The sequence below is a fragment of the Schistocerca serialis genome, chromosome 2 (assembly GCF_023864345.2).
Source record: "Schistocerca serialis cubense isolate TAMUIC-IGC-003099 chromosome 2, iqSchSeri2.2, whole genome shotgun sequence".
NCBI lineage: Eukaryota > Metazoa > Arthropoda > Insecta > Orthoptera > Acrididae > Schistocerca > Schistocerca serialis.
Window position 1 is genome coordinate 641,267,662 of NC_064639.1, and position 13,966 is coordinate 641,281,627.

The 13,966-nt window shown below is 38.4% G+C and overlaps 1 protein-coding gene across 2 annotated transcripts in view; it reads right to left on the reverse strand.

Annotated features, from left to right (window-relative positions):
- The window catches only part of LOC126455654 (arylsulfatase G-like), a 117,604-nt gene extending 105,959 nt beyond the window's left edge, over window positions 1-11,645 (reverse strand). Inside the window, exons 1-5 of one of the 2 annotated variants that reach the window (XM_050091421.1) lie at window positions 11,430-11,645; window positions 11,045-11,242; window positions 10,137-10,477; window positions 8,530-8,717; window positions 3,669-3,812 (exon numbers count right to left, since the gene is read on the reverse strand). In XM_050091421.1, coding sequence (XP_049947378.1) covers window positions 3,669-3,812; window positions 8,530-8,717; window positions 10,137-10,441 — 637 coding nt within the window. In that variant the 5' untranslated portion in view covers window positions 10,442-10,477; window positions 11,045-11,242; window positions 11,430-11,645. The remainder of the gene's footprint in view (window positions 1-3,668; window positions 3,813-8,529; window positions 8,718-10,136; window positions 10,478-11,044; window positions 11,243-11,429) is intronic. The other variant, XM_050091422.1, reaches the window with a different exon arrangement.
- Between the last annotated feature and the right edge of the window lie 2,321 nt (window positions 11,646-13,966).

The following is a 13,966-nucleotide window of genomic DNA, read 5'->3' on the forward strand; positions in this document are numbered from 1 at the left end:
AGGTATGTGTATTCTAATACAGATATATATAAACAGGCAGAATATGGCACTGTGGTCAGTAATACCTACATAAGACAACAAGTGTTTGGTGCAGTTGTTAGATTGGTTACTGCTGCTACAATGGCAAGTTATCAAGATTTAAGTAAGCTTGAACGTGATGTTATAGTCGGCACACGAGTGATGGGACACAGCATCTCTTTGGTAGTGATGAAGGGGGGGTTTTCCTGTATGACCATTTAGAATGTACCACTAATATCAGGACTCTGGGAAAATATCAAATCTCTGACATTGCTGTGGGCAGGATAAGATCCATCAAGAATGGGTCCAATGACTATTGAAAAGAATCATTCAATGTGACAGAAGTGCAACCCTTCCACAAATTGCTGCAGATTTCAATACTGGGCCATTAACATGTTTCAGCTTGCAAACCGTTCAATGAAACATCAGTACTGTGTCGTTTTGGAGCCAAGGGCCCACTCGTGTTCCCTTGATGACTGCACGACACAAAGCTTTACGTCTCGCCTGGGCCTGTCAACACCAACATTGGACTGTTGATGTTGCCTGGTCAGATGAGTCTTGTTTCAAATTGTATCAAGCAGACAGATGTGTACAGGAATGGAGACAACCTCATGAATCCGTGGAACCTGCATGTCAGCAAGGAACTGTTGAAGCTGGTGGAGTCTCTGTGAGGGTGTGGGGCGTGTGCAGCTGGAGTGATATGGGGCCCCTAATATGTCTAGATATGACTCTGATAGGTGACACATATGTAAGCATCCTGTCTGATTACCTGCATCCATCCATGTCCACCATGCATTCCAACGGACTTGGGCTATTTCAGCAGGACAATGCGACACCCCAGAAGTCCAGAATTGCTACAGAGTGACTCCAGGAGCACTCCTCTGAATTTAAACACTTACAATTGCCACCAAACTCCCCAGACATGAACATTATTGAGCACATGTGGGATGCCTTGCAACGTGCTGTTCAGAAGAGATCTTATGGATTTATGAATAGCCATGCAGGATTCATGGTGTCGGTTCCCTCCAGCACTACTTTAGACACTAGTCAAGTCCATGACACATTGTGCTGTGGCACTTCTGCTTACTCGTGGGGGACCTACATGATATTTGGCAGGTCTACCAGTTTCTTTGGCTCTTCAGTGTATACAACAATGAGATGTCACACTAAAAATTACACATTACATTTACATTTTACTTTAAAAATTACACACTGTATTTAGAAAACGACACTATTATAAATCTGAAGACCTATATAAGTGATATAACAAAATACTATGTCTAAATTTTTTAAAATTAATTTTTTGTGCCCCCTAAAAATGAGTTATCCCTTTCTTTCACCAAGGTCTTCAGCTCTTCTAAATCATAGACATAGCTGTTGATTAATAGGTTCTGCAGATATGCCTGAAAGGAATTGTGTGGTACATTTGTAACTGCCAGCAGTGGTTTATTATACAGCTTTATGACAGAATATCTAAAATTATTTTGGGACTTAGTTAATCTAGTATATTCTATACATATATTACTTCCATTCATTGTTCCATAATTTCAAACAGAAATTCTGCAAGTTGAAGTCCCTGGATGCTTTTCCATTGAGATAGTACAGGTTTTAATTTAGAGGGAAGATGCAGTTAGTATTTTCATTTCTCTTAAATGTGGCTTGCATGCCTTTCTGTTTGGAATACCTGCAATTGTTCACATCACTTTTTCCAACATAAATGTTTCTGAACCAGTTAGCTGACAGGATCTTTCTGTAAGCTAAGTGATATTGGAAGAATTCTAGTACGAAGACTGAAGCTGTCCTTCACTCACTCAGGATTTTAATTTGTGTAATAATTAAATCACTCGTGAAAACAGATGGTCACATTAGCAAATTATGCAATAGAACTAAATCAAAATTCATAGTGGGAAAACGTTAAATATGATGTGCTACAAGGTTTAGTATCAGGCTGACTCATGTTCTTGTTTCTGCATAAATGATTTACCAGGAACATTGTAGAACTATCCAAAAACTAATGTTTGCTAATGGCACAAGCATAGTGATAATGGGCTAAAACACATTCATGCCAAACACAGTTGGGAGAATTACATAGCAGTGTTACAATTGGTACACAGCCAACAGCTTAAGACTTGATCTTACAAAAACTTGTATTATCCAATTCCAAACAAATTAAAATGACTTCCAGGTACCAGAAATAGAGATCCATGGACATACACTTGATAAGACTCCAGTGATGAAGTTCCTGGGCATCCACATGGATAATAAATTGAGATGGCACCAGAATGTGGATAAGTTAACCAAGAAAGCTCAGTTTTGCGTGTGTTGCATTTACAAAATGCTCTCATTGTGTTTATCTACAGAAGGGATTGCTAGCATGCTTAGCATACTTTCACTCAGTATTGTCCTAGGGCATAGCCTTCTCTGGCAATGCACCTAGGTTGAAAAAAGTATGTCTTCTACAAGAAAGCACTGTAAGAGTGTTTTATAAAGTTGATAACTGAATATCATGTTGAAGCCTATCCAAGGACTTAAGGATTGTTGCACTGTCATGCTGATACATGTACTCCTAGTGGTATTTGTGCTTAATAACAAGTGGTGATTTAGGATGAACTCTCCAGTTCACAACCATAATACTGGAAGGAAAAATAATATTCATATATGCCTTGATTCCCTCTATATGACACAAAGTGGATTTTTTTACTCTGTAACACACTGCCAGTGTATATCAAGCAGGAAAAAAAATCAGAAATATTCAAAATTAATGTGAAAGATTTCCTCATGAGGCTCCCCTTCTACAATCTTTTTCTACTTTCTTACCAGTGTTGTGATCCTCAGACCCACATCCCCACCCCCACCTCCCCTGCCTTTCAGCCCAATTAAGACTTGATGGAATGGTGTCTGGTCAGCTCTGGATGGTGAGCTACAGCAATATCAGGTGGAAGAACTGTGGAACACTTTCCATCTGTAGATGATGTTTCTATGCAGTTCCATGTTTCTAGGCACCACAGATCAGTGAACTGCAGGTAAAAGTTAGCCTCTATTCAATTTTGTGTATGACATATAAACTGTAGCCCTAGTATATGGGAATAAACCTTGTTCGTGTGTGTATCACTGGTTCAGGGTGCTCACTTTCCTGTTTTCTGAAGTGCATGATCTTCAGCTATCGATCAAGTGGTCATAATTTTCACTACTTGTCATTATTATATACCACAGAGAAGAGCACTGTATGAATCGAAACGAGTTCCTAATGTTCGATGCTGGAACAACACTTGTAGATATTTTACTATCAACCATCATTCTCTAACTACCATATAATAACTTCTGTTCATACACCATATCAAATAAAGCTTTGCAGATTTATGCCTAGATAGATAAATAGAGAGAAGAGAGACAGAGAGAGAGAGAGAGAGAGAGAGAGAGAGAGGGAGGGAGAGAGAGAGAGAGAGAGAGAAGACTGAGAGAGAGGTGGAGAAAAATCAGAATCCCTGAAGGTTACTATGCTGGAAATACAAAATGTGTTTTTATGGCATAGTATAAAATGAAGAGTGAGATATAAAATGAAAAAATGTCACATTATGTTTTATTTGTGTCTGATATCAAAGCACCAAGACTCCCAAAGCTTATCATTTAATGTAAAACAAGTACTTTACCATACGGGCAAGCAGGACATGATGGATAATTTGCCCCTGGTGGATCAGCACAGCCCATATCAACGCTATATGGAATACCAAGGTAAGTTTGGAAACCTTTATCCAGTGGCTGGTGACCAGGTTGAGTACCAAGATGCCATTTTCCTGGAAAATGTTCCTATTTATTCAATGATTGTATCACAAACTACAAAACATGCATAGAATAGTAACTGTACCTAAAAATAATCACCAGAAATTGTAATAGTAACAATACTGATATAAAAAACAGGACGGCCACTGTTTCAAACACAAATACATTTTGTGTGCAGAAGAAAAGTTTTTGTGATGGTAAAAACTACTTGACTGCAGTAAAGTTCATTGCCATACACAATTATTAGTATATGTACATTTAAAATGACTGAAGTCCAGGTTTTTTCTGGGAAAAAAAACAAACAAGCAACATTTTGTCTGAACTGTGACTATGACATGCACAGTTTTACATGCAAATTTTGCTATGAGAAATAAAGCTTGTTCAGGCTCAAAACATAATGAACAAATAGAATCTCCACAATTTTGGTACATTTTCCAACTTGCATCTCCTGACAAAGATGTTTTACTTCAATATTTCTCATCTCACTGTACCTGAGAGTTTCATTCTTAAACTCTCCAGTGTAACATGTCTCAGCCCAAATTTGAGGTATTCCAAACTTCTATTTTCATATGATGTCTAACATTCAACAATATTACGAAAACATTAGTAACCAGTTGCAACTCACACACAAATGACCACAGTTGCTAGCAGCTGAAGTCAGACTGCAATGCATGATGGGAGAGGCATCCGTGTGGTGTGGGTAAGGAAGGGGATGGGGCAGGGAGGAGAAGAGATAGTAGGGTAGTCGGGGAGGGGGGGAGCAGTAAAATACTGCTAGTGGGATTGTACAGGTAAGAGGTGGAGAGAGGGTAGGATTGCGAGGTGCAGTTGGGAGGTTAGAAGATGGGCAGGTGGGAGGGGGGAGGGGGAGTTGCAGAAAAGGGGAGAAGTAAAAATACTTGAGGGTGCATTGGTGAAGTAAAGGGCTGTGTAGTGCTAGAATGGGAATGAGGAAGGTGTAGATCGTAAAGACAATGACTAACGAAGATTGAGGCCAAGAGGGTCATGGGAACGTAGGATGTACTGCAGGGAGAGTTCCCAACTGCACAATTCAGAAAAGCTGGTGTTGGTGGGAAGAATCAAGGTGGCACAAGCCATGAAGCAGTCACTGAAATGAAGAATGTCATGTTGGGTGGTACACTCAGCAGTGAGGTGATCCAGTTGTTTCTGACAACAGTTTGGTGGTGGCCATTCATGCGGACAGACAGCTTGTTGTTTGTTATGTGCATGTAGAATCCAGTGGTGTGGTTGTAGCTTAGCTTGTATATCACATGACTGGTTTCACAGGTAGCCCCATCTTCAATGAGGTAGGTGTTGTTTGTGGCCAGACTGGAGTAGGTGGTAGTTGGGGGATGTATGGGACAGGTCTTGCATCTAGGTCTTTACAGTGATATGAGCCATGAGGCAAGTAATTGGGAGCACGGGTTGTGTAGGGATGGACAAGGGTATTGCATAGGTTCATTGAGTGGCAGAATACCATTGTGGGAAGGATGGGAAGGAGAATGGGTAGGACATTTCTCATTTCAGGGCATGATGAGAGGTATTCAAAACCCTAATGAAGAATGTAATTCAGTTGCTCCAGGCCTAGGTGGTTCTGAGTCATGAGGGGATTGTTCCTCTGTGGCCAGATGGTGGGATTTTAGATGTGTTGGACAACTGGGAAGATAAGGCATGGGATATCTGTTTTCGTACAAGGTCTGGAGTGTATCTACATTTTTATCCACCACCATGGACCCTTGCTCCTTCCATCTGTGTCAGTACAGAAAAGTCTCCTTTTTGACTCCAGAACCTAAACAGATCCAAAACACAGTCATCAACCATTCTTCTGACAGCCTTAGCCCCACAAAAGTATCAGTCCTTTCCGAATGCTTCACCTATCCCCCACTCCCAAATTCTATCATGCAGGACTTTTCTCTTCTCCCTGCCTCTACAGTGGAAACACTTTCTTTTCACCAACCTTACCAATCAGACTCAACAAACGATCAATGTTGAACTTTATCTGACTCAGTTCAGTCCTCCAACCAACCGTGATCCAACTCCACCATCCTCAAATCCATTCCTGTTAACTATCCAGAATTCCTTAACCTCAAATCTTGTCTCACCCTCAGTTCCTGAATCCCTCAACATGCAAACTAACCTTACATCTGCAGAAAGAGCTGCAATCCACCACCTAATAACTGATCCTGATCTTACAACTCTACCTGTTGACGAAGGCTGTACCACTATTGTTTTGAACCATAAGGATTACCTGGCAGAAGGACTCCACCAACTGTCACATTCATCCATCTACAAATCCTGCCACAGTGACCCCATTTCAGAAAACCAGTATGATCCCTGGTCTCTCCTCTAATCCTTAGGCACATCCCAGAACCTCTTCCCAGAGTCCTTCTCCCTCCTCACCCCCTACCACTTCCCATACTCCTACCTTCTACACGCTTCTTAAAGGCCATTACCCAACCTCCCAGGAAGTCCCATTGAGACCAGTTACTGTGCCACCACTGAGAGTGCTTCCTAGTTGCAATGACCAACAATATCCTTACCCACAATTACTTCGCCTTTGAAGATATAAGTTACAAACAAATCCAGGGTATGGCTATGGGCATTCACATGGCACCATCCTATGCCAACCTATTCATGTGCAATCTAGAGGAATCCTTCCTAAACACCAAAAATCCCAAACCCGTCATCTGTTTCAGATTAATTGATGACATCTTTGTGATCTGGATCGAGGGTGAGGACACCCTATCCTCATTCCTCCAGATCCTCAACACCTTCCTCCCCATTCACTTAAGCTTATCCTACTCAATCAACCCAATAAGTCACCTTCTTTGTTGTTGAGCTACACCTCAAAGATAGCTACATCAGTACCTCTGTACATATCAAACCTACCAACCACCAGCAATACCTCCATTTCAACAGCTGCCACCCATTCCATACCAAGAAGTTCCTTCCACATAGCCCAGCTAACCATGGCTGTTGCATCTGTAGTCATGAGCAAACCCTCTCAAAATATACCAAGGGTTTCATCGAGGCCTACATAGACCATGATTACCCTCCAATCTTGTACAAAAACAGATCTCCCATGCCTTAACTTCCCAGCCACCCACCTTCTCCAAAATCCCACCATCCAGCCACAGAGGAGCATTCCCCTCATGACTCAGTACCATCAAGGGGTGGAACAACTGAAATAAGTTCTCCTTCAGAGTTTTGACTACCTCTCGTCATGCAGAGAAATCAGAAATGTCGTACCCACTATCCTTCCCACCCCACCCACAGTGGTATTCCACTGACGACTGAACCTACACAATATCCTCATCCATTCCACCACAGCCTCTGCTACCAAACCCTTGCCTCATGGCTCGTATCCCTGTATTAGACCTAGATGCAAGACCTGTCCTATACATCCTCCCACCACCATCTACTCCAGTCAGGTCACAAACATCACCTATCCCATCAAAGACATGACTACCTGTGGAACCAGCCATGTGATCTACGAGCTAAGCTACAGCCACTCCACTGCATTCTATGAGGGCATGGCAACCAACAAGCTGTCTGTCCACATGAATGGGCACCACCAAACTGTTTCCAAGAAACAACTAGATCACCCCACTGCTGAGCACACTACCCAACATGACATTCTTCATTTCAATGACTGCTTCATGGCTTGTGCCACTTGGATCCTTCCCACCAACACCAGCTTTTCTTTACTGTGATGGTGGGAACTCTCCCTGTGGTATATCCTACGTTCCCATGACCCTCCTGGCCACAGCCTTCATTAGTCATTGTCCTTACTCATCTAGCCCCTTCCCTGTTCCCATTTCATCATTACCCAGCCTTCTCTTCCATCAATGTACCCTCAGTCATTTTACTTTTCTCCTTTTGCCACCCCCTCCCCTCCACCCCCCCACCCTCATACCTTGTACTCCCCTGCCCTCCGTCTGACATCCAGATTGTACGTAGCTGCCCTACCCTCTCCCCACCTCATCCCTGTATGCTCCCACAAGCATCACTTTACCATCCTCCACCCTACCCTGATATCCCTTCCCCTCCCCACCCCAGCTTCCTCCTTACCCCCACCACCTGCTTGCATCTCCCATCATGCACTGCTGCTCACAGTCTGACTTCAGCTGCCAGCAACTGTGGTCATGTGAGTGCGAGTTGCGTTTGTGTGAGTGTGTGTGTGTGCGTGTGTGTATGTTGTCTATTTTCGACAAAAGTCATGTTGACCGAAAGCTCACTTTCCAACAGTCTTTTTATTGTGCCTCTCTGTGACTCAGTATCTCCACTATATGGTGTGTAGCAGCTATCCTTTTGATGATGTTGTTACATTCCATCCTGTATTTTCCATTGTTTGACAATTAATATTCACATTTTTTTTGTTTAATGACAGTAATTCTTATGACCAATACTTACTCCATTGTGTTTAACTGTTAGAGTCTTCAGCTACAGTTAATAATGTACAGCTTTCTTGAGTCCTCTAGCTGATACTTTACACAATTAAGAAATTACATCTTAGTTACAATATAAGTAATTACATTGTATTTGTACTGTACAAAATGCTAAATTATTTTTCTTTCTGTCTCCATAATGGGGTCTGAAAATTAAATTAGCTTCCAGGACTATTATTCATTGTAAAAATATTATCATCATTTCTCTTATTAAATAAACACAAATTTGCACATTTTCATGGCAGAGATGAGGCAGGGTGAGACGTACAAAATTAATACATACCAAACATTCCAGTTCTGTATCCAGCATCCAACAAGATTTCTGCCAGTGTTGTCTCATTTTCGGCAATACCTCCAACAGCATCAGCAGTAAGATGCTTCACAATCCCAGTTCTTAATCCCAGGCGACCTGTCAAAAGTGCACCTCGAGAAGGTGTGCATACAGATGACCCTACATGGAAATCTGTGAACCTGTTCGAAATATAAAGGCAAAAATGTTATTTAAGAGAAAGAATTGTTTAATTTAACTATATTAGTTGTACTTCATATTAGAAAAGTATTATACTCTCTGCAATAGTCCATAACAGGATAGTGATAGTCATCAAGAAGGAAATCAAAAATCTGCAGATAATCAAAACTAAAGTAAAATAATACGACAACAGTCATGCCTTCTACAATTTATTGGAACACTTGGATTCAGAGGGGTAAATTCTCTATAAGTCAAGTTTCTGTATTAAAGAGAACTAGAGATTGTCAGTGTATCAAGGGGTGATAGTGGTCCATGTAAAGTAAATCTTTGTTTGGATTATTAGATAAAAACAGCAGTTGAGTTGTATAAAACCTGGAGCAGTGGTATTTTCAATGTAGCTTTTTACAGTAATGTAGAAGTAACTGTCACAATTACTGGTATGAATAGATTAGCATTATTTATAATATGTTAATATATTTCAAAGAAAAAGGAAGCAGTGGCTGCTCCTGCCTATTAATGTAAAGCTTGATTCATGCGAAATCCTGAAGGCTCTCCTTCATTGGAATTTGTGGAATACAATAAGTGAATGAATGAATAAATGACACTAATTTTTGTGCGACTAACAGTTTTTATAGATAAACAACATTTCTTAGTATTTTGGCAGAATTCAGTAAAAACGTTTGATGGTAGTAGCTATTGCAGGCTTTTCTCTTTGAACCTATCATATTGTGTTGATAATTTGTCTTGTGTAGTTAACTGGTTTATTTTGTTTCTCAGGAAGTGTCTTGATGCTACTTTTATACCAAGGGGGACCTCTGCTATATGTATTTATTTTGCTAGTTAGAAGATTACCTATAGCTCAGTCGTTGAACTGACCTGCATCTTACATAATTTCTGAACATAGAAAGTATATTGCTTATTTTAAGGCCCTTTGCACCATGGTAATCGTTGCTGCTATAACTCAACCATGACCAATAACTCATGTGAATGTGAATGCCCTGAAGGATGTCAAATCTGTTTGTTGCCAACATATTAAATATACTTCTGCCCAGAGTATGATCTTTATTCACAGCATAATAGCTGCTTTGATCCAAAACACAAAATTGCTTAGGAATCTGCTATCAATTTTTCAATATCTACACATTTGCTCAGTTTTGTTGAAAGATGAATTTGCTCAATAATCTGTGCAACACACATTGACTTGCAGAATTCTCAAGCTGCTACAGACAAGTTTTGGTATTTAATTGTTCTTTCTGTTTTGAATATTAATTCATAATAGAAAAGTAGTGAAATCAGTAACATGAAATAAAAATGCAAAAATATCCTTGAAGTTTTGCCGTATTGAGCAAATGTTTCTGAGAAAATGTTTATTTAGTGAAATTTTTGTCACACTGCAGTTGATAACAGTTTTTATCACTAACCTTATTCCTTCCTTGGCAATGGCATCTAAGTTTGGTGTTAGAGCTGTGTATGGTGAATATGACCCAAAATCACCCCAGCCCAGGTCATCAGCCATAATCAAAACAATGTTAGGTGTCAAATTATTTTGTACTGCAGCTACAGAGTCTGTTACATCTGGTGACTGGTTTGTGCCTGGTGACTCATTATGATCTCCAGAAATGAAATTTCCTGATACATACATACAACTCAGGTGTGAGTTAAAAATCATCACCAGGAACAATACCATATCGAATTTATACCTCCGCTGGCAATTCTGTGCTGCCATCCTTCTTATAGCCAACCACAATGTGCAGAGAAGTTCCTGAAACCAAAATGAAATCCTGTCTTCAATAACATTTTGAAGTAGTACATAGTGTAAATATATCTTGCTAATACCAAGAGATTATTTGCTGTACACTTAACCAGAATCACCCTTTCCTCATGCACACAGTATAAATTGTTAACTGAACAATCATTAGAGTTGACTGAACATACCAAAATACAAAAAATACATAAGAAATCCAAAAAAGAATTCATAACTGCAACAGTTTTAAGAATAGTTATATTGCATAAATATACTGCTACAGGGCTTTAGAACAATGAAAAAAAATCTGCAAGGGAAGAGAGAGACAATTTTCAGACACACTGGAATTTGCATTTTCACCTCATTTGAAACTGTTATGCTTTATGGCAGTCAAAAATTAGATGTTACTAAAATGTGTATGAGTTGACATTTTAATTTTTGACCACTTCATGTTACCAAGTTGTAATTATGTGTATTGACTTTCATCATTCAATGAAATTAAAAGCAATGTTAAAACTGTATTAAATATTATATATATGTTACAATAGAAAAATGACATGTTACTGAAAGCATCATAAAACTTACTCAAAAACAGCCACTATTTCTCTGAAGTTGAGTTGTTGATAATTACTGTTTTAAATGATAAAAGCATCAAGAAATTCTTCCCATCAATTATAAAACTCTGCTGCACATCATTCACTTCAGTGAAACTGAATATATTTTTATTTCTTGCTAAGTGTATCTGATTTCAAACAGCAAAATGTTCTCTTTCATACTCTTGACCTGGAAGTGACAAGCAACTTGTCTCTGATACTGAATGCATATGTTATCAGATAACATGTATTGTCAATTACTTTTCACACATTACACAATCAAACACCAATTAACTGATAATTCATGTGTGTGTTGTGAGATAAAAGCAGTAATCTGAAAAACTTAATTGCACAGAAAATATTAAGTATACAAGTACCTGTAGGCCTAAGTAAATATTAAGCCACTAATAGCAGATAAATGGCAGCTATACAGGATGTTTAAAACAACTGTCATAGATTCCTATGGGTGGTAGTAATGGTCAAAACTATAAGAAAATTTCCTATAATGATACATTCAGAAATCAATACTTCTTGAAATATGGGCCAATCTGTTCTCTCACTTGCATCTGCCTGTTACATGGAAGTAGCCACTATAGGCAGTGTTTGCAAAGCATACTGACACATCCTTCAGCAGTGAATCATGCACATGCATTTGGATTGTGTCACATGCAGCTAGTCACATGCTCCTGTGATGTCTGCACATTGTCTTTGGGCTGGGCATATACCATCACCTTTAAATGTCCCCATAGCCAGAAAACCAATAATTCAGATCTGATGAACAGAGAGGCCATGCTACAGGACCTTCTTGACCAATCCACTAATCAGAAAATGTTGCTGTGAAGTTCTTCCACATGACTTGTAGAAAACAGTGTGATACCATTTTGTGCATAAACCACAGTCATTGTCTTTCTGCAAGGTTAATATTTTCCAAATATGTTGGCAATTCAGTGTGCAACAGTGAGATGCCCTACACCATCAAATACTATACATTACTCATCACAAGTAAAATGGCCAATATCTCAGCAGGCATCGTATTCTGTATTTAAAATTATAGGACCATTTCTTCTAGTTTTGACCAATACTATCTCCTGCAGGAATATGTGACATTTACTTTTAAATACCGTATAGTGTAACTGGAAGATAGCAGCTTTTTTCAAAGTAGTAGCTCCCTTTCCTGATTTAGACAATTAAATTTAAATGCATGAATAGCATTAACCAGTATATTGTATATTATTTTTAATTCATTATAATGTATCTATGATTTTTTTGTCTTTTTAGAATATATAACTTGACTTGTTCTAGATCCATGAAGGTTCCCCTTCTTGATAGGATCTATGGAACACTTTGAATGAATGAAAGAATAAATAAATAAATAAATGGAAACTCTCACAGATTTATGGTGATATAGTGTAAATACTCACTTGGAAGTTAAATTAAAAAACTAAATACAGGAAGCATTTTACATTATTCAACATCCATTCATGAGCTTTTTTATAAATAATTTGCAAAATATATCACACAATCATGTCTAGTCTCCATTATGATTTGATCATATAACTTAGTGTCATCAAGAAGTGGCCTCAGGTTTGGGAAAGGAAGTGAACTTTCATCTCAAAATGCACTAATTATTCAGGAAACACTAGACTCAAATTTATAAAATAAAAAACAAAAATAAAACAGTGAAATTATCTGGACTGAGCATTAACAAAAACCTCTTTTGGGAAGTACACACAAATCATTTGTGTGGTAAACTAGCTTCTGTAATTTTTTATTGCATAAATTAGGAAAAAAATGTGAGCAAACAATTGTTACTCCAGCTATATTTTGCTTTCTTCCATTCCCTTCTGTAGTATGTAATACTGGGATGGATTAGTTGCTCAGGAGCAAAGTGTATTTTCAGTTGACAGGGGAAAAAACTAGATGTCTATTATGATCAACGCCCAGGGGGTCCTGCAGAGACTTTTTTAAATATCTTGGTTCAATGACAGCACTTAGCCTTTACATACATGGCTGTTTAATATATGGTGTAGAAAATCAATGTAAGCTGTAGGTGTTGCATCTCTGGCACAGAGCGCCCTATCTTCAGGAACTTTTTCTTTCGACTAGTGAGTCTGGCATGAACTTTCTGCTTGTGACATGTGTAATAGCCATAACTGTCATATGGAAAAGTGTTTAATAAATTTATATTTCATATCAAAGTGAGTTATCTCTTGACTAATCTCCCATGATAAATAGATATGTATACACACCAGAAATGGTGACTTGTTGGATTTATGTTCTTAAGAATTTCTATAATCTTGATAATTATAATTAATAAGCAAAATATTGTTCAATAAATTACTGTACTTAACTTTTTCAGTACCTCCAGATTAATGTAACAGTATATTACAAGCATGTCTAGAATATCTTTACAATAATTTTTTTAAGTGATAAAGAGAACCTCATTTTTGCTGTTACAAACATACTTACTTTCTGTGACCATATATGTATGATAACTGAGCATTGTAAAAATCATGACTGTACTGTATACTTGAATAAAAAACAGTATGAAAAATATTGAAGATGTATACAGATTTGCTTCCAAAATAGGCATTACATCTGCAAAAATCAAAACAACACCAATTTTTGTCATTGAAAGGCTGAGAGAAAATCACAGTGTGTTCCGTTTATGGTGCAGAAAGTATAATAAATAAGTAAATTAAAGAAAGACCTGAAAACCTCCTGAAAAAAATGAAACTGTAATGTTTTAGAACATGAAGGTAATTACAACAGCATAACAACAATGAGACAATTATTTCACTCAGAAGTGTTTGTTTTAAATCTGGCCTTTCAACATCTTTTCAAAAAATATTGAACAAATGCAGTAGGTGGGAAGCCAGTGAAGCATGTAGCTCAACCAAAAGATTACAGAGCT